This window comes from Miscanthus floridulus, chromosome 13 (assembly GCF_019320115.1).
Source record: "Miscanthus floridulus cultivar M001 chromosome 13, ASM1932011v1, whole genome shotgun sequence".
NCBI classification, from domain to species: domain Eukaryota; kingdom Viridiplantae; phylum Streptophyta; class Magnoliopsida; order Poales; family Poaceae; genus Miscanthus; species Miscanthus floridulus.
The window spans coordinates 9561157-9581251 of NC_089592.1; the positions used below are offsets into that span (position 1 = coordinate 9561157).

General features: G+C 47.1%; 1 protein-coding gene and 1 long non-coding RNA gene across 2 annotated transcripts; one reads left to right on the plus strand and one right to left on the minus strand.

Moving 5' to 3' along the window:
* Window positions 1-880: 880 nt before the first annotated feature.
* Window positions 881-4452, minus strand: LOC136499421 (probable LRR receptor-like serine/threonine-protein kinase At3g47570). Its single transcript, XM_066495083.1, has 2 exons — window positions 1677-4452; window positions 881-1479 (listed from the first exon to the last, which is right to left on the minus strand). Exons 1-2 carry the CDS (start codon window positions 4450-4452, stop codon window positions 1082-1084), a joined length of 3174 nt encoding a protein of 1057 aa, XP_066351180.1. The 3' UTR covers window positions 881-1081.
* An 8332-nt stretch (window positions 4453-12784) lies between these two features.
* On the plus strand, window positions 12785-13999 carry LOC136499273 (uncharacterized). The gene is made up of 4 exons (XR_010769971.1): window positions 12785-12873; window positions 12995-13044; window positions 13382-13465; window positions 13931-13999. It is a non-coding gene; the product is annotated as an uncharacterized lncRNA (long non-coding RNA).
* The last annotated feature ends 6096 nt before the right edge of the window (window positions 14000-20095 follow it).

Genomic DNA, 20095 nt, shown 5'->3' on the forward strand with positions numbered 1-20095 from the left:
GCTACTTGCATAATGTTGCTTTTTTCAAAAACGGGGAATTATAAAAAAAAACTCGGTACGGTACCTTTCCAAATTACATGTGAAAAAATAAAATATTTTATTCGGATTCTTCCGTTGTCCTCTTCTTTAGTGGCTTTGCTTGATGCCGCCGATGAATATGGTCTTGTTGAACAACGAAGCCAGAGTGTAGTCTTTATGCCGAATTCAACGATCAACCTTAAAATATTGGACATGTGGCAAGATCCAATATTCTGGAACCAATCCAAAACGCATCTGAAACAATGAAAGAACATCAACAATTGAATGGTTGGGTATAGTATAGGTTGCAGATTCATCACCTCCAATCCCTTGATTTGTAATGTTGGATGTTCAATTTCCTCTCCACAACCATCACTGTCGGGTGAAGGAACAAACCGACAGTGATAGCACCCCATCACTGTCGGTTCTTGGCTTGAACCGGCAGTGATATGTCACCGTCCGCTCACTGCAGGTTCCAGCCACAAACCGGCAGGGATGTGGCCTTTCACTACCGGTTCTTGGCCACCCCCAATCATTTTCTGATTTTCAAGCCCTGAACCGACACTGAAGTGGCTTTACTGCCGGTTCACTTAAATCCGGCAGTGATGGTACCAGCAGTGAATGTCGATTCTATAGTAGTGAGACTTCCAATGTCCTCAATAATGTGATCATGGAATGAATAGTGTCAAAGTCCAATTAACAAAATTAGGATGAGAAAAACACTATTTTTGTGCCAGTGGAACATGGCCACAAATGTTACATAAGGATGCTCCATAATACAATGTTTGGTTTTCTAGAATCATTCAGTTCTATGTGAGGTGGTGCATCATGAGTCCATTCTTCAAATGGTGGAATGACTTTAATTCCTCATACTAGTACTAATTATTAGCTTGTGACGAATGAGATGATGATGGATCGACTCATTCTATTCCACAAACTAAACAAAAAATGTGAGAAGTGAGAAGATGATGGACCAGCTTATTCCTCTAACGAAACACCCTATAAATAGATGAACGAAGTCTTAAGCCACCACTGCGTGCTAGTATTAAATTGGCACCTGTAACTAGATGAGTGGAGCTGTAACAGATGCTTGCATGCTAGGCACTTGCATTTGATTAAATCTAGACTCATAGGCCTTCTTTATGGCACCCAATTCCTTCACCACTTCACCCATGTTCATTCTTTGCATTGGAGAGTCTCTACAACAAGCTAAACCGAGTCTTGAAACCGGAGCAACGAAAAAATGTATTATCTCCTGGGTGTTTATTCCATTTTGTGGCATGCTATTGTCCATCAATTCCAATAGCTTATCAGGATAGGACTTCTCGACAAACTTGGGCAGACTTGTAGCATCATGAATTGATGCGTCAGTTGGTCTTCTACCTGTCAAAATCTCCAGCAATAGTACACCATAGCTGAACACATCGCCTTCTGTAGAAATTTTTGTTCCCATGCCATACTCTATCAAATAAAAGAGACTATGAATTAGCTCTGTAGTATACTACATCAACAGATAGGTTTAACAAATGTAGTCTCAGTTAAGAATTATGCACTTTCTGGCATATGTGTAAACTTCGCATTTCTCAACTGAAACAAGTAGCACAACAATTATATATGATAGAAATATGAACTTGAAACTATGCATGATACTTACATACCTGGTGCAACATACCCAATTGTGCCTTTGATTCCAACTGAGATACCTTCAGCTAAGGATTGACCACTCGCTTCTACACTCATCACCTTTGCTAAACCGAAATCACCGACATGTGCAGTCATATCATCATCCAGAAGGATGTTACTTGGTTTAATATCGCAGTGCACAATAGAAGGGTAAGTATGATGGTGAAGATACTCCAGTGCCTCGGCAACATCAAGTGCAATGCTTAACCTGCGCACAAGGCTTAACATTCCAAGGTTGTCCCCATCGGAGTTTTCTGTGGTTGGATGTAACCACTTATCTAGGCTTCCATTGGAGATAAATTCCAACACAAGTGCCCTAAATTGATCACCATTGTGGTCTAAACTATCACACACAGTTATAACCTTGATTAGTTTCCGATGCCGAATCATTTTCAGTATATTGCACTCAGAAATGAAAGATGCACTGCTTCCTTGTCGTCGGAGATCAAGAACCTTCACTGCTACACTACTTGAATGTTCCCCACTTGCCAATGTTCCTTTATATACACTACTGAAATTCCCACGACCCATCAAATTTTGTGCAGAGAATGAATTTGTTGCCACATACAACTCAGCATATGAAATCCTCTGATATATCACTCTCATAAATGTGTTACCATGATCTCGATTAGCACTTGCTGGGTTTGTTCTTAGCTTCTTAACATAGTAGCAGGCAGAAATGCAAACAAGAAGAAAGAAAAATCCTCCCACAATAGAAATGATCAATTTGTGCAGCAGTGGATGTCGTGCAAGGCTATTTGGAGACAATGGTTGGCATGCTGGTAAATGAAGGAACAGAGGGCCTCCACACAATGCACTGTTGCCTGTGAGTGATACAGCACTTGCATTAGTGAAAATTCCCTTATTTGGCACCGGACCAGATAACTGATTGAATGAAAGGTTTAGCATCATTAGACCCTTAAAGCTCTCGAGGAGTTCAGGGATGGGTCCGGACAATTTGTTGGCAGAAAGATCCAACACTTGTAAACCTCGTAGCGTACTGAGGTCTTCTGGGATTTGTCCTTCTAGAAGATTGCCCTGTAAGTACAAGAACTGCAACTCAAGGCAACTACCAAGTGCTCTTGGAATGTATCCTGATAATCTATTTGATGAGAGATCAATTTTGCCGATATTGACCAACTGCCTGATCTGCTGAGGAATGCGACCGCTTAATGCATTGTTGGAGAGGTCAAACATTTCAGTTAGGGACGAAATGCTGATGATGTCTTGTGGGATTGGTCCGCTAAGGAGATTATTGGAGATATCAAAGGAGTTTAACATGCTAAGATTGCCAAGAGTTGTTGGAATTCTACCTTCGAGATGATTGGTAGATAAAATAAACAAGTTCAGTTGTGTGATGTTGCCTAACGATGATGGAATCTCCCCATGTAGTCTATTCTGATATAGCCAAAGTTTGTGGAGGTTGTAGAGTTTTCCGATATCCGAAGGTATGGTTCCTGTGAAGAGGTTATCTGCGAAATCTAGTGTTCTGAGTTTGTAATACCTTCCTATTCCAGCTGGTATATGCCCAGAAATTTTGTTTCCTCCCAAGTAAAAGTATTGAAGCTCTTGTGAGAGATTACCGATTGCGCTTGGAAGAACACCAGAAAGGTTATTAAGTTGAATATTGAAGTCCCACAAGTTGCTGCAGTTAAACAAGGAAGTTAGGAAATCCCAGTCCCTTGGCTCTGTAGCTTGGAGCTCATTTTTACCCACTTCAAACACCGTCAAACGGCCATTCACACCAGCGTTTGGTGGAATTCGGCCACGGAATTTGTTTCCATGGAGGACGTACCTTTCAAGCATGGATATATTCGCCAGGGAAGCTGGAATTTGCCCTTCAAAGCTGTTGTAGAATACACAAAATTCCCTTAGATTGTGGAGTGTAAAGCCCAAATCTTGAGGCAGAGAACCTGACAGCTGGTTTGAGCCGACGTTGAAGACCTCAAGACGCGACATGTTAAACAACGATGGATGGATGGAACCTTGTAGATTGTTTCCCTCTATATGTAGCTGTTCAAGGTAAGCTAGCTTTGACAAAGCTGGTGGGACATGGCCACTCATCATGTTCGCAGCAAAGCTCAAATATGTTAGCCTGGTCAAGTTCCCCAGCCATGGTGGGAGCTTCCCATGCACATGGTTATCAAAAATACTGAACGTAGTTATTGCGGTGAGGTTTGCGAATGAACAAGGGACGAGGCCCGAGATATAGTTTTTGCTTATGTCGAAAACAACAAGCTTTGACAAGTGACTCATGGCGGAAGGAATAATGCCAGTCATGAAATTGGTGCTCAGGTTAAGCTCATGGAGTGCCAAGCAGTTGGCAAGGGCAGGAGGGATGTTGCCTTCAAGCTTGTTGTCTGACAAATCAAGCACACGAAGGTGGGTGAGATTACCTAGGTGTGGTGACATGGTGCCGATGAGGCCAAGGCCTCTCAGACGCAAGGCGGTGACATGACGGCCAAGGCTCCGGCGGTGGCCGCTGCATGTCACCCCGGTCCATCCACAGAATGATCCATGGCTGCCAGTGCCACTGGAGGTGCTGCCGTTGCCGTCGGCGTTCCAGGATGACAGTGCACTGGAAGGGTCTTTTGTTATCAAGGATCTGAACGACAGGAGGATGCGGAGGTCGTCGTTGTCTGTGTTGGAGCTACTACTTGTAGTGTATGTGAACAACTGGAAGACGATGGCCAAGTTCAGAAGAGCAAGCAGGCAGAGGCGCTGTCTGCTCTCCATGGCACTGTCTGCCATGGACAGCAGGAGCAAAGTGTGGTTTGGGTTCCGGTGCGGGTGGATCGCTACCACCACAGTAATAAGCTTCGACACCCCCACCACATTTATAGAAGGTGGACGGCCATCTCAAACAATGCGGCCAGCAATATCAGGTAGGCATGCATGTTTCAAAGCGTACTATTAATGTAATAGTAAATATCACTGACTATGGCAACCCATGATTGACTATTGCAACCCATGGAAGCAGTACAGCAGTATGCACGACTAGCAGGCGGCTAGCACAAGCATGTCATACTCATCAAGGAAAACCAAATCTTTCCACTATTAGTAAAACGCTCATCGCACGAATTAGCATCAATAAGTCATTATTCTAATCCAGAAAGAAAGACGACGGCGAGATTTCAACGGATTAATGGTTTATTTTTGGTGGAACGTTTAAAAAGAGCGCAACTGACAAATCTTTCAACATCCAGCCATGCTAAAGGACCGAGCAGACGACCAGAAGAGGGGTGTTAAGAACTTGACCTATATCCTAAATTCAACCTAACGTGACTCTCTTCTAACTGTCAAGGTCACACCTGCCAACTCGTGATATATTGACCCTAGGAATTATTAGGAATTTTTTAAACGTAGCGGAAACAAAAATTTAGATGACACGAGAGAAATAAGTGCTAGGGAAAAGAGCAATAAGCTACAACTAAGAATAGAGGAAATCAGATGCCAGAAACTTCAACCGGGAGCACTAGTTCAAATCAAAAGGAATTAATCTAGTATATCAAAGTTCAGCTAATCAATGATTGAATGATTATTCACTGTAGCTGGACAACACCACGTCAAGAAGAAAAATGCACGGCATGTGTTGTAATATAATCAGCTGCTGTTGGCTTTGTCTGCTGGCTGCTGAGGACGTGCACACCAACGGCTGAACAGAGCTGCAATTGATCCGGTGATATCAAGATATTCTACACTGGACCGAGTGCTGGACTTCAGCGCGGAAACGCATAGACCGTAGAACAGCAAAATCACAACACCGGAATAATTGCTTGACCGTGAAAATGAACCAGACATAAGAACGAACGGCCAGACTTTCTCAGGAAATTCAAAACTTCATCAATATCAGGTAGGCAAGTATGTTTCAAAGCATACTATTAATCAGTGGCTAATCTAGGATTTTGATATAATCCATTTAAATTTTGGTAAATAACCGTACTGGACGGGATCTTCATCTATTTTTGGTGGAATATATAGAAGGAGAGAAATAGAAGGCAATTTCAACAAAAAGCGCTTAATCCTCATCAGGTTGCCGTCCTCTGTAAAGATGATATTATGCAGTATGGAATGGCCATGGCATCAGGGACAAGTGCAGCTTCGGAGTAGCATACTACCAGTGGCAGAGTTATTGTGTTGTGTATCTGTTTTTTTTCCCTTTGCCGGAAGGCTTGGCGCTCATTAGTCTTTTCGGATTTTTCGGTGCTACTAGTAGTTTTCTCTTGGTTGGAGTAGCGTTCCCAAGAGTCTTGGCCGGCATGTAAATCTCTTTTTTTTTTCTTTTCTATCGTGGAATAAAACCTGCGGCAAAGCTTTTGCCATCTTTTTTTTAAATAAGCTTTTTGGAATTGAAGGACGAGTGCAGGAAGCTGTGAACAGTCTATTCCAGTAAAGGTTCACCGTGGAGAAGTAGATTTCTGTACACTTTCTACTTGCCATATTTCTGTGGTCACGAGTCATCCATGCTAAAAATAAATAAATAAAAAAAACTAGCAATTGATGATAAGTAGCTCTCGTCTTGTGTGGCTTGTAGAGAAGATCGGGAAAGACGCCAAACAACTGCGACATGGATGCATGATAGTTGATAGATCGATGATCTGATTAAAAAGTGGCAGCCGTCAATACCTGAGATCTAAGGCCAGTCTCGGTGGGGGTTTCATCTCCCAGTTTCCAACACACCTATATTTTGGAAACAGTGCAGAAGAGTTTTATTCCCATGAAACTATCTCTACCCCCATGAAACTTTTATCTTCTCTCTCTTCATCCAGAGAGTGCCATGTCAGTATATTTAATACTCATAAAACTCTATGAAATCCCCATTGAGACTGGCCTAAGAACAGCAGCGTGGACGCTCCCCAGGCCTCGAGGCTCCATTGCTCCAACGGGGGTCGGTCGATCTTGGAGGCTAGAAACTAGGGCAGCAGAGCTCTAGGAGTGAGGGCTCCGATCACCGACGGCCGACGGGGGCACGCGGGCAACACAGGAGAAAGCTAGGGCTCATGCGCGGACGCGGCAGCGATTGCGATTTCCGGTCCGGAGTCCAACCGTACGGTTTTTCTACGTATAAAACTGCATCCGCCCCTGCCATTAATAGTAACTATCATTGACTATCGCAACCCACCATGATTGACTATTGCAACCCATGGAAGAAGCAGTACAGTCTGCACGACTGGCAGGCGGCTAGCACAAACATGCCATACTCAGTCATATCTCGTCGAGACCCTTGACTTGATTACGACGGTAACACACAGCACAGGGACAAAAGTAAAACCAATTCCTTCCACTATTAGTAAAAAGCTCATCGCAGGAATTAGCATCAATAAGTCATTATTCTAATCCAGAAAGACGACGGCGAGATTTCAATGGATTAACAGTTTTTTTCTGAATGTTTCAAAAGAGCGCAACCGACGAATCTTTCAACATTCACCCATACAACCCTTGCAGCTGGAGTTAATTATTAAAGAAAATGTACAACAATACAAGCTGGCTTTCAGGTAGGATGTGCCAACTTAACGGTGCAAAGTCCTGCGGCTTTGGGCTTTAGTGCTGCCGCGGCGTTGATGCACCCCCTCTTTGTCGCGTAGGGAGGAGTCGACAGAGCCGCAACCGCCTCCTGACGCCGGTGCCACCGTCTGGCTCTTGATCGTCAGGAGCTATCTGCTGCGGCGTGGCCCCCCTTGGGTGAACCTTGTTGAGGCTTCCTTGGCTAGCAAGGAGCCCCTGCCTAGAGGGGCTGACGAGTGGGCCCTAGAGCCCTTTGCCCCTGGAGCTGTTGGAGTTCGTTGTCTTGTTGTATCACGCTGGTTGCGGGACCCTGTCGAAGGAGTCGCCGACAGGGCCTCCCGCCCGTTGAACAGCCGGACGACACGGCATCTCCGTACCGCCCGGGTGCCGGTCGCCTGGCTGGTTGCCCATGGCTTGGGACGTCGATTCGTTACTTGAGCACTAGTTCGGATATGCGCTAGGTTGGAGACAGGCTCGGGCTGCCGTCGCTCGGCAGTCCAGGGCCTTAGTGAGCCTCGAGCCCCGAGCAGTGGCCCCGAGCGTGCTCGGGCTCTTCCCCGACTCCTTTCAGAGGGTGCGCGCGAGCGTACCCGATGGGTATAGCCCCCGAGCCCTCGAATGATCTAAGAGATCGCCCGGGGAGGGGGCGTCCGTCGGTCGGCTCCCCCTCTCCCGGAAATTTAGCATAACCCTATGTTAAACTCTCGTGACTAGCTCTATTGGTAACTTTCTATTAAACTCTCGTGACTAGCTCTGTTGGTACGTTGTTAGAGGATTATGTTCCTGTCAGTATGCTAATTTTCCTATCGATTATTTCGCTGGCACGACAATGTGCGTTTCCAGCAGTGCTGCCCTGCGCTTTGGCTCTTTGCAAAGCTCCTCAAGTAGAACCGAGGAGCATGTCTCAAGGAAAAGCCCTTTAGATGCGACGCCCGTGTTGGTACCACACATGCGTCGAAGATCATGGTGTCGCCTTCTTCTCACTGACACGTGATACCGAAGATGCCGTGACCGGCTAGTCCCTGTGCGCCTAGTGGATCCATTACGCGATCCAAGGGCTTCAGTGGATACCAATACCAATGCCACCGGAGAGGATTGCAGGCACGTGGGCAGTAGTTGAAGCGGGAGGAGAAATACCGAAACAGAAAGTGGTTGATTGCTGGAAAACGGGAACTCCTTGACATATATGCTTTCTTCTTAAAAAAAACACTCCTTAAGGAGCTCTATGGGACTACTAAATACACGAATTTGGCCACTAGACTCGTGGAAAATATATTTCTACTACATGGATTTAGGATGTTTGGGATCCTTACTCCGTGGAGCTGAATTAATTTGTTGGAGCCTAGTAGTTCCAAAGTAACCGACAGTACATATAGAGAATGAAAGGCTAAATTGACCCATTAAGCTAAGAACATCTTGGCAATCTCATATTTATTATCACTTGACAAATGGACATTTACTGATCACATTCATCCATAATGCTAATTATTAATTGTTCTCTGTGATGTTAAAATGTAACAACCTTTTGTCTGCTTCCTCTCTTTTTGGAGGATGAAGTCGATCATAATACTTTTCCATTATCTAAAAGGACTTATTAGTAATTGCCGGCTGCACAGTAGTTAATTGTTATATAAGATGAATAACGCGTCAAGCATATAGAGAGAGGGGTATAAATATTTAGAAGAGCTAGCACAAGGGTCTCTTTATATATATATATACTAGAAAATATCTTTCAAAATTCCAGAAAATTGCTATTAGTTCAACAGATTTTATGATGTGCACTTACATTGTGAGAGAGCCACGAAACATCCGAGGATAAGCATCACAACTACAGTAGCCATTCTTCCCTCCATCACAGCAATCACGGTGTATATTTGGTGGAGTTTCTGTGTGTAGGTATGCGTGTCCTACAGCAATCACAATGTTCTATATATAGATGGTGAAGATATTCTATATATCTCTACTACAAGGGAACACTCAAAATAAGGCTTGGTACACCCAAGATTGCGTCCCCCGCTGAGATAGTCCAACCATTGTGCAAAAAGATTTTGTACCCAGTATTTTAACATCATTAAAATCAATGGCTGCTAAAGCTCTCTCAAAGGCTTCGACTGGATCCGATGGCCAACATTATTTGGATCATCCAGGCTTGCTTCAACGCACAGTCGCACACCGCACCACCCCGCACCCCGTGCGCCCTCGGCGGCCAGGGAAGCCTCAACGCACCATCCCACACGCCCAGCACTTCTTTTGCTTCAACGCACAGTCGCACACCGCACCATCCCACACGCCCAGCACTTCTTTTGTTTCCGAAAAAAAATCGAGAGGTCGGGCGTGCTCACAGCGTGGCAGCAGTGGCTTGCACGTGCTTCCTGCGCCGGCGGCAGCCCCTGCGTGCGCTCGCCCCTGGGCGGAGCGGCAGCAGCGTTGGGCGGGGGCTGGGCAAGGCCGCCGCGCGGCCATGCCCGTGGCAGCAGCTGCAGTGGTCAGGACCCGTGCTCCCGTGGGCAGCGGTGGCGGTAGCACCTGCGGCAAGCTGGGGCTGCCCAGATCCACTCGCCCGCGAGATGTCGGAGATCCGCACGCCCGATGGTGGAGAAGATCGTGCTAGGGTGGATGTAGCTGCTCTTGGCATGCCTGCGGACTGTGGAGGAGTAGGCGTCGGCACGACTGTTGGCTCTGGGCATCTAGCTGCAGCTGGAGCAGCAAGGGCACCCACAAAGGTCTCCGCTGATTGTGCCTCATCTGATGGTCCTTTCGTTGGCTGTGCTAAAAATATTGTGTTTCGATGGACGTTTGGTTGGCCTATGCCTCCAGGTTCATGCACTTTCCGACCATGCCAGAGGTCCTTGAGTGAAAGCCTATGATTTAGATGTCACAGCTGGAAAGATTTATGCACATGGGGTAAGTGCCAAGCAATTGTTTCAGATACTCTTGATTGTTTGTTTAGCCTTTTGTTTCTTGGTGTGGCTGCTTCCTAAAAATTATGTATCTTGTTCAGGGTACCGGAGATGCTACTTTGGTCCTTGTGTGGAGCAGGTGTGTAGGATGATTGTATTTAGAGCTTGGATTTCCCTTCGTTATCAATTAAGGTCTGGATATTATTAGCTTTGTTCATCTATGTTCAAACTTGAGTGACACGGAAATTTATAACTGATGGTATCAATAAGAAGCAGAGAAGGTAAATTCAGATGGGAACACAAATGGGATAATTAACTGCCATGGAATTTAGTATCCCTTGACTAACGAGAAATAGTGTATTGGATAGCATGAATTTTGCATTAGAAGTGATCTATGTCTAATTCAGGAAAGACATGAGTTATAAGAATTGTAGTTGTGGTATTAAACTGAAGTTTCCCTTTAACTGTCTGACTATGAGAACTTTATGCAAAGAAACTAGCCACTCCTCAATAGCATTGTTTGAGCTCTGTTGTCTGTAGATACAATGTTGTGTTCATGATGAGACCGATTCTAGAGTTTGTGATGTGATGACTTGTGAACAGATAATAAAAGTTACCCCAACAATTTGAGTACTTATTTTTTTTAGTATTGACAGCATGTGCATGCGAAATCTTGTATGAGTGTTGGGGTTACGGATCCCAGCGAGGTGGATAGGATTGAGCCTTCGCCGAGGCGGAGGCTAGAATGCCAAGCTGATGTGTGTGGGCCTGGAGGCAATTAGGGTTTCATAAATGTAACTCAACTAACTCTTTACATATGGTTTGGTTCCCCGTTTATAGGGCACTATTCACAGGGGTTCCACTTTACATCTTTGCCTTTATGACAGCTAAGGCATATTCCTTGAATATCCTTGTATAAGTAAACTCCTACAAGGCTATCTTGGGGCTTCTCTTTTGGCCACCGCCTCGCTTCATGGACTCCAACCGACGCCCATCGAAGGCCCATTTGCTATCCAGGACCTGGGCCCCATTGGAAGGTTCTGCCCAGTCGACGGCGGCCTTCCTCATATTCCGACAAGCCTTCGTCGGGGGAGCCTCCTCTCTCGCCCTACTTCACGCTTGCATCATCAGGGACCTCCGCCATTATCCTGTCACCTTCGCCTCATACCCTACTTTAGGTTGATGTCTCCAGGAACCTTCGTCGTCGTCCTTGTACCTTCGCTAGGCCATGGGGCGCGGGCGAAGGCTCCCCTCGGGACCCCAGCATTAGCCTTTTCTGGTTAGAGCGGGGCACAACCTCCGCGGCTCATGTATCCAAGTCCCAACAGTTCCCCCTTGAGGGTATGGTCTGATGCAGGCGGGTCATAACCCTCGATTTTCTCACTGATGTTGAGCTGCGGAGGCTCCCGCGGAGGCTTCCCCCCTTCCCCCCTGGAACGCACTGTGTCAGAACCCGTTCGCTATGACGTGTCCTTTTCTGATTTGCTGCGGTGGCTTTGGAACCGTTGCGTTGATGAGTAGACGTGACAGTTGAGTGTAGAAGTTGAAGCGTCCGTCCGAGGGCTATATAAGGGCGTGGTAGGTGAAGGCCCCCCCACCCCATCTAAGATATCGCTTTTGCCGCTATTGCTTCCTGAGCTCTCGTTTCCTTTTGGCCTTCACTTAGTTGCTGCCGATCAATTACCTCACGTTGCCCTCTTCCACACTTAGTTGCTCTAGCTTTCACGTTGGCGCCTTCTGAAGAGCAAACATATTTAAAAAAAATCCTAAACTTAAATCCCCACAACCCCACTGAAGCCTCTTATCCTCTAGTCCGCATTCATCCCCGCAACCCTCCTCCACCCATCCGTCGCCAGCTCTCTTCTCGTCACCCAGCTCTGCTGCTTCCCCTCCCGACGCTCGGACGCAGCCCTCTCGTCGTGCGGCCGACGCGCGGGTGCGGCCCTCCAGGCGCGCCGTCCCTCTCCCAGGCGTGGCCCTCTCAGCGCGCGGCCCCTCCCAGGCATGGCTCTCTGGGCGCGCCTCCCCCCAGCGCACCGCCCCTCTCGGACACGGCCCTCCTGGGCGCGTCCCTCACGGTGCGCCGCCCCTCCCGAGCACAGCCCTCACGGCATGCGGGCCCTCCCGAGCATGGTGGATTTGCAGCCCCTTCTCAGCCCGACGTCCAGATCTGTAGCTCCAAGCGCAACCACATCAGGGCAGTTGCAGCTCCGAGTGTAGCCTCCTTCCAGTGGCCGAGGTGAGCCCTTTGCCAACGACAAGCACCCACAACACAAGCCAGGTATGCATGTTCCTTCTCTTCCATTTTGTGCAAATTTGAGAACGAACCCTAATTTAAGTTATTTGGTTATGTGTATTCAGAACATATATGATCTAATACCATGTGTATGCTGTAGGATGTGGATTGAATTTTGTTAATATAACTAGTGCTGATTTTTTTACTAGAGCAATACATGTTGAAAAATCTGTACAATCTTATTTTCAGTATTTGACTAATACATTTTTTTTACCAAATACCAACATTTTAAAGCATGTTTTTATCGGCCAGGAATTATCCAAGTTGATTTGGTTAACTGAATTGCAAAACTATGTTTTATGACAACTTTCAAAGCTAGGCCGTATTTCAGTCATGCTTCTGTAATAGCCACCTAGCTTCTCTAGGATTTTTTTTCACCTGCAAAGCTAGGCCGTTGTTCAGTAGTCATGCTTCTGTACCCAATACACAGGATACTATATCGGAACTGGATTGCCAATGACCAAATGGAAGGTAATGTACTTAGGTCCTCTACTCCTGAAAGTGTAAAAGATAATGTATTGTGCCTATAATTTTGTACACTTCATTGCAATCCTATGCCTATGAAGCCTGACACAGTTTCATCTTTGTGTAGCATTGGAAGTATTAGAGCCAAACTTGGAATACTTTTGTCGAAAGGAGTAGGTAAGCAACTTGTTTAAGCATGTCACTGTTGTTCTGTGGTTCTGTGTGAAATAATTTCTGTAACTTAGGAAATAGGAAATGATGAACTCATTGGTCAGAGGATAATCCTTGTTGTTTCTCAGTAGATGGCATTGTGTGTAAATCAAACTGGCTTGTGACTTGAGAGTTAATCTCTGTTCTTTGATTGAATGAACTTAGTCTTAGTTTGGTCATTGTCATATAGTTCTTTCCTTATTACAGTTTTGTCTAGTTCCTTTAACCTGATTATAGTGCAATATCTATCTGATTTAATTGATGTTATTAATTTACATTCATGGGTTCACAATCTTTTTATCAGGTAGCATGAAGGATAAAGCAGTTTGTGATGCATAATCCCATATGCAATCATGCTTGCAACACAGGATATTGCTAGAGATGAAAGGTACTAAGCTGTCTCCACTGTGCTAAAGCACAGTTGTTTCTAAGTTTATTGATGGATTAAATTTACTTTGATATTGCTATAGCTGCTGGTTGTGGACTGAATTTTGTTAAACGACTAGTCTTGATTTTTTGACCAGAGCAATACATGCTGAAAATCTGTACTATCCTTTTTTAGTAGTTGGCTAGTACACAATTTTTTGAAGCTAGGCTGTAGTTCAGTCATGCTTATGCACCCAATACACAGTGATGCATATTGTTTGAAGAATGATGTTGCTGTCTGTATCTTGTTTGCATCAAATGTCCATGTCTAGTTGTACAGAGCAAATGCTTCTATATTATTATTACTTTAGATGAGCAAATACAATAGCATTTAGATTGCACAAGGTTTTAAAACTTTGGACAATTTTTTTGCCATAATTTTAGTCTAGGGTTTGAATAATCAGGAACCTTTTTTTTTTGCTTGTAGACTTCATCCTATGGAGCCGCGCACGCTGAGATATCAGAAGACATGCAGGTGTTGCATTTTGACTTCAATAGGTGAGATATCATCAGAAGACATGCACAAGGTTTTTAAGCTTTTGCTAGTTTCATTTGTTGGCTGTCTTAAAATAATTAATATGGTGTTGCTTTCCCAAGTATGTCTATTACAAAAACTAGCATTGTTCACTTCTTGTTGTGCGAAATGTAGAATTCACTAGTTTATCCAAACTACTCATGTTTTCTTCCAGCATTTTGTAAATACTAGTGCTTGTTTTGTTATCTTTTTAAAAATATATGCCTTTGCTTAAGACTTTGTTGAACTTACAGGTAGTGAAGGATGGCTGGCGAAGCAGTTTACTATTGGTTGAATAAGAAAAAGATGGTTTCTTTCTCTTATTCATGCTTAACATGTAGATGTGGTGGTGGTTTCTTTTGTAGTGTTGTGCTTTTGCACATTAACTAGTAGGAGGCTCCCATCTGTTAGCTTTGGTTTTAACTATATGACTCAATGATGCATGCTGGTATTTAAGTCATCGTGGCTGAAACTTGAACCGCTGAGATGAGATGGTAATGCTTTGAATGTATTGATGCCGGAACATTTGGACATCATCTATATATATAGCCTGTATCCTATGAATGTGCTGAACATTTGGACACCATCTTTATATCTATGTTATTTATTGTGTTGTGATGTGTCATGAAATTACTGTATGGACAATATATATTTTAGGGGCTCTTGCGTTTGTACCCTTGTTTTGTATCGAAATTGTGATTTTGCCCCTATTTTTTTGACTTTGTGAATTTACCCCTACTGTGCCATTCACGAAGCACCAGTTTGCCCCTGCTCCGTCACCCACCTCTAACGGTGTTAAACTTTGTACAAAAGACATGAATGCCCATGTAATTTTGCCCCTGTTTGTTATGCCTAATTGTGATTTGATTTGGAATTAGACTTTTTTATTGTATGCTGACAATTAATTAAATTTGGTCAAACATATTTGGCACAACTTGCAATTATTTGAACTCAGATTTAATATTGATAAATATTCAAAATATTCAACCGTGTCACAATCTATCTCTGCAGGAAGACCAGGAGGTTGTACCTATAGCCGTGCGGAACGCTCAAGGGCAAGCTGTCAGAGCAAGACAGAAAGTCGTCGGCCATTCCCGATGAGCCGTGAAGCAAGGTGCCGGCGTGGCCATCCTTGCGGTGCTACGGGGAAGAGCAAGCGTACGCGAGTGCCAGTCTGGCGCCTGCGCGTGCGCCCTGTAGCAGCTTGGCCGTGGCCACGTGCACGAGGGGTAAGGTTGATGACGTTTCGTCTATTGGTACGGTAGTACAGTGGTTTGCACTTATTATTACTTGCGTCCAATCCAACGCAGCAACATCTCCGAGCACTGGAAATATCACAAGAAAACAAGCCCAAAACACGGCCGCGAAGGCGCAAACCATTTGCACACCGCATAGGCAGACATGGTATAGCGATATGGCTATACGGCCTACGGCATGGCAGTCCCCAGAAAAGAGCATCTCGTACGCCGCGCTCGCTCCAGTCTCCACTCTGTTTCCAACCCACCCACCAAGGCTATATATCCCCGGCGTTCCTAGAGATGACCCACACCCCGCGTTCGGCTGCCGTCTTGCGTGCCTTGCGTCGAGCCGCGCGGCACCCGCACGCCCCCGCACCAAGCCCCGCGCGACGTGCTCGTGGGCGGGCACCGCGGCCAGGCACTGCCGCTGCCCCGCGCCTTGACCCAAGCATCGTGGCCGGGCGCCGCTGCTGTCCTGCGCGCGCCGCGCTAAAGAGCGAGTGCTGCAGCCCTACAAGCATTGCGCCCCGCGACCAGGCGCTGCCGCCGCCCTGCGCATGCCGGGGCCCTGCGAGCGCCGCGACCCGCGGCCAGGCGCCGCCGCCGCCCCATGCCTTGACCCGAGCGTCGCGGTCGGGCACCGCTGCTGCCCTGCGCACGCCGCGGTCGTGGGCGAGCGCCGCGCACCGTAGCCAGGCGCCACCGTCCCCTGCGCAACGCGCCCCGCGGCTGGGACCGGCCGACGCCCCGCGATGCTTGCTAAGCTGAACTGACCACTCCGGAGGAGAAGCATGCACCCCCGCTCAATCTATCCCCGACCCTTGCGGTTTGCCTGTGGCTGGAGTGGCTGGACGAGCAGGAGGTTGAAGATAAGATGAGGGGCAACATGGTCTTTTTGCCTCTGTTTGCAGGGATTTTGATTTTTTAATTCATTTATTCCATGTCCATCTAACAGACATCTAAACCAGGGGCAAACGGATGGTTCGTTTTGAAATAACAAGGGCAAAATCACAAAGTTGAAAAAATAAGGGCAAAATCACAATTGGACAGCTAGACAGGGGCAAGAACATCATTTTCCCTATATTTTAATATAATGTTGCTACTGTTTTAAAATAATTTTTGTGTGTGTGTTTAACTCTTTTTTCCTATGAGGCTGGCTACATAGAAATATTATTTTTAATCTGGGCGAAATGAATTTTTCTGTGAGTACACCTAGACCGACAGAAAAAAAACATGTGTTTTCTGTGCGTTTATTTCTTTTTTCTATGTGGATTAACACATAGAAAAATTAGTTTTAATATGGGCGAACACAATTTTTCTGTGCGTGTGAGACCCACAGAAAAATTGTTTTTGACGGTGAACCCTCATTCTATTTCTGTGTGTTATTTTCTAACGATACACCGTCAGAAAAATATTTTTCCGTGGGTATTCGAATTTTTCCATGGGTTTTTGCACACACAGAAATATTCGAGTTTCCAGTAGTGTGTTATCGAAATGTGCCGGTACAGTCTTTCGGAGGTGTTTATAGGAGTAGGGTTTGCGTACGTGTGTTCATATGGCTAAGTATGCGTACGTGTTGAGCGTCTGCATCTGTACTCGTGTAACTCGTAAAAAAAAAAGTCTACCGCTGACATTCATGATCCTGAAGGCGGGACAACTAGTTTTACTGACATTAGCATCCCAGGCCCGGTCATTTTCTTAATGGAACTAGCTGTGCATGTGAAATGGTCCATTCATGATCCATTTTTTGTGTTTGGTATTTATGCGGCGGCGGAGGCACGAGGACGCACGGGACAAGCGCAAGGCACGGTCGGCGACGAGGAGGTTCCGCCGGAGGTGGGTTCTTGATCGATATGTTTTGTCTATTCGCGCGTATAGTATAGTTGCTCAGCCTGAAGAGCAAGAGCTCCACCAAATCTATGGATTTGGCCACTGAATTTACGCAGGTTCGCTGACGCCAATGATGATGCTCCACGTCTTGGTGGGCGACGCGAGACCACCTTCATGCCGCGACAGTGCATCACCGTCGGCTCCGTCAGATGTCCGCTTGTCTCCTTCGAACGGGTTGTGGTCGAACCCCGCTCGCTGGTCCGGCCCCCCTCACCACAGACGCAACCGTCCCTATCTGCAGCACACACTGCCGGATACTCGGCCGACCAGGAGCCCGTGCCCCTCCTGCTGGACCACGCAGAGCACTCTCGGACACCGGCGGCCAATATCTCCTCCAACCCATTGCTTCACGACTTCTGTGATGACGCCCATCTCCTCGGCGTCGGCCCTACGGTTGAGCCGCAACACGGCTTCCTAGGCTCCCTTTTGGGCTCAGACCTGTCTCTTCTCGAGGCCCCACGGTCGGTGCAGCTGGTGACGCTAGCAGAGACGACCCCTTCCTCACCGCCAGCGGACCTCTGCTTGCTCCCGGACAGGAGCCCCTCTGTATTTCGACCACCTACTTCACCCTCAGTCGTTGATGAAATCTTCGAATTGCAGCTTCAGCAGAACTGGGTTTGCACAGGTGCTGCTTACTCTCCTACGAGAGCACTGGCTGCGGACATGCTCAACGATGCCCTGCATGCCCAGACTCCCCAGCTAGCGGTATGCGCCTCACCTGGGAACCACCAGGGCGATGACACCACCGCCCCGTCGACGCCTATGGCCGATGTGCCTGCTGTGCAGCCTGCCACGGTATGCGCCTCACCTGGGAACCACCAGGGTGGTGACACCTCCGCCCCGCTGCCGCCTCTGGCAGATGTGCCTGTTGTGCAGCCTGCCGCACGCACTGCAGCCTCGGTTGCCTCCTTCATCGATTTGCTGAAGCTACCACTGGAGGAGCCCCTGGTCTGCACCCCACCGCACGCCCGGACAGCCAAGAACGTCGATGATGACTGGATTCCGCGTCGCAGTGACCGATTGGCTGCCAAGTCGGCCTTCCGTGACCCGCAGCCAGAGAAGCAGGCGCGCCGCGTCCTGCTCAACAAATGGGCCGGGCGTCCGGACAACACGGTGACGGGAACGCCGGATGACTCGATTGCATCCCAATTCCACGAAGCTTTCGGTGGGTCCGTCTCTACCTCGAAAAGGGCGGCCTTGCGCGAGATCTTCCCCATGCGCGGCGCACGCTGGGCGAGGACCGTGGCGAGGCTGGAGCTATAGCGCGGTTGGCCGAGCACCGCGGTATACGTCGCAGCAGCGTTCTACCATGAGTACGAACCACCTGTTAGTCTGGAATGCACGCGGCCTGAACAACCGCGCGCGCCGCAACGTAGTGCGTGACGTCGCCGAGCAACAGCGAGCTTCCATCGTTTGTCTTCAGGAAACCAAAGTCGCCAACTTGTCTACCTCCATGAACGCTGATCTTAATGGAACCGATTTTTATTTTGCTTGTTTGCCTGCGATCCGCGTGGCCGGAGGGGCAGTAACCTCCTGGCGTCGAGACCTCTGGAGTGTCTCCAGCTCCTGCGTTCGCCGCTTCTCCGTCACTGTGAAGCTGTCACCTGCTGATGGCCACGCTGAACCTTGGTGGCTCACTAATGTTTATGGGCCAGCCACGAGAGCTGGGAAGCCGGATTTCTTCCAGGAGCTACGTGATATCCATGCAAGCTGCCCCGGCGCCTGGCTTGTTTGTGGAGACTTCAACGTCATCTACTTGGCATCTGACAAAAATAGTGGAAGGCTACACCGGGGACTCATGCGCCGCTTCCGGAGCCTTATTGACGACTTGCAGCTTGAGGAGCTCACCCTCTCGGGCCGCCTGTTCACTTGGTCTAACGGCCGGGATCAACCGACGACCTTCGACTACTCCTGCAAGACGCCGACCGAGCTCATATCTCTTATCCGTCACGAAGCAAAAGACTGGATAGCGGCCGGCTTCCGGAGCTTCGCGCCGCTCTTCATGCCTGTTGCCTAGCGGGCTTCCCCTAGCTCTCTGTCGCACAATTAGTCTAGCCAGCACTACGACCTTGCTGCTCCACCGTTCGAGCCGGTGATCTTTGTATGTGTTCTACCCATCGCGCCTATGGCAACTCGCCAACCGGGCCTTCGGGTTGTGTACCTTGATTCCCACTTCCCTTAATGAAGCACGTGCTAAGCACGCTTTCAAAAAAATTTGCAGGTTTCACAGGTCTAGAGAGTTCCTACTACATGGATTTTGAAGCTGAATTTGGTGGAGTCGAGAGACCCAAAGGGCTCATAGAGCAGATCGAGAAGCATAAATTGTTTCATTAAGCTAAAAACCTGTTGGTGATCCTACATCTTTTACTATTACTAGGCAATGAACATTTACTGCTCATATCCATCCCTAATATTATTAGTCGTCCTTGCCCATAACAAGAGGTGTTGCACTTATCCAGTGTCTCGAAGCATAGCGTGTAAGGGCCGCCATGGTAATATAAACAGCAGAAGCAAGTATTGCGCTTGCATTGAGGCGAACTGGGTAGCATCTTGAGGCAACCGCAAGTTCCCCTGTCGCTCCCAACTGGATTTGTGTGTTGAGCTGCACAATATAGTTAATTAATTAGTTGTTATAAAGATGCATGAATAACGCAGAAGTGTAAGTTTTCGAAGAGCACAAGGGTCTCTCTTCTATGCTGTACAGTATTACTTATTATATACTAGAAAACTATGTTTTGAAAGTCCAGAAAATTACTATATATGGTTCAACCAAATTTATGATCTCAACTTACATTGTGAGAGAACCACGAAACATATATATCCAAGGATAAGCATAAGCATCACAACAATAGTTTCCCTCCATCGCATCAATCACGGTATATGGTGGAGCTTCTGTGTGAGAGGTAGGATATGTCCTACAAACATATATACACATGCTGCATAATGTTCT

Excerpts from the sequence above, each read along its gene's own strand:
- LOC136499421 (XM_066495083.1), bottom strand. The coding sequence starts at position 4,452 with ATGGCAGACAGTGCCATGGAGAGCAGACAGCGCCTCTGCCTGCTTGCT. Across the intron at positions 1,480-1,676 it reads AATTGGGTATGTTGCACCAG|AGTATGGCATGGGAACAAAA; the intron begins GTATGTAAGTAT and ends TTTATTTGATAG.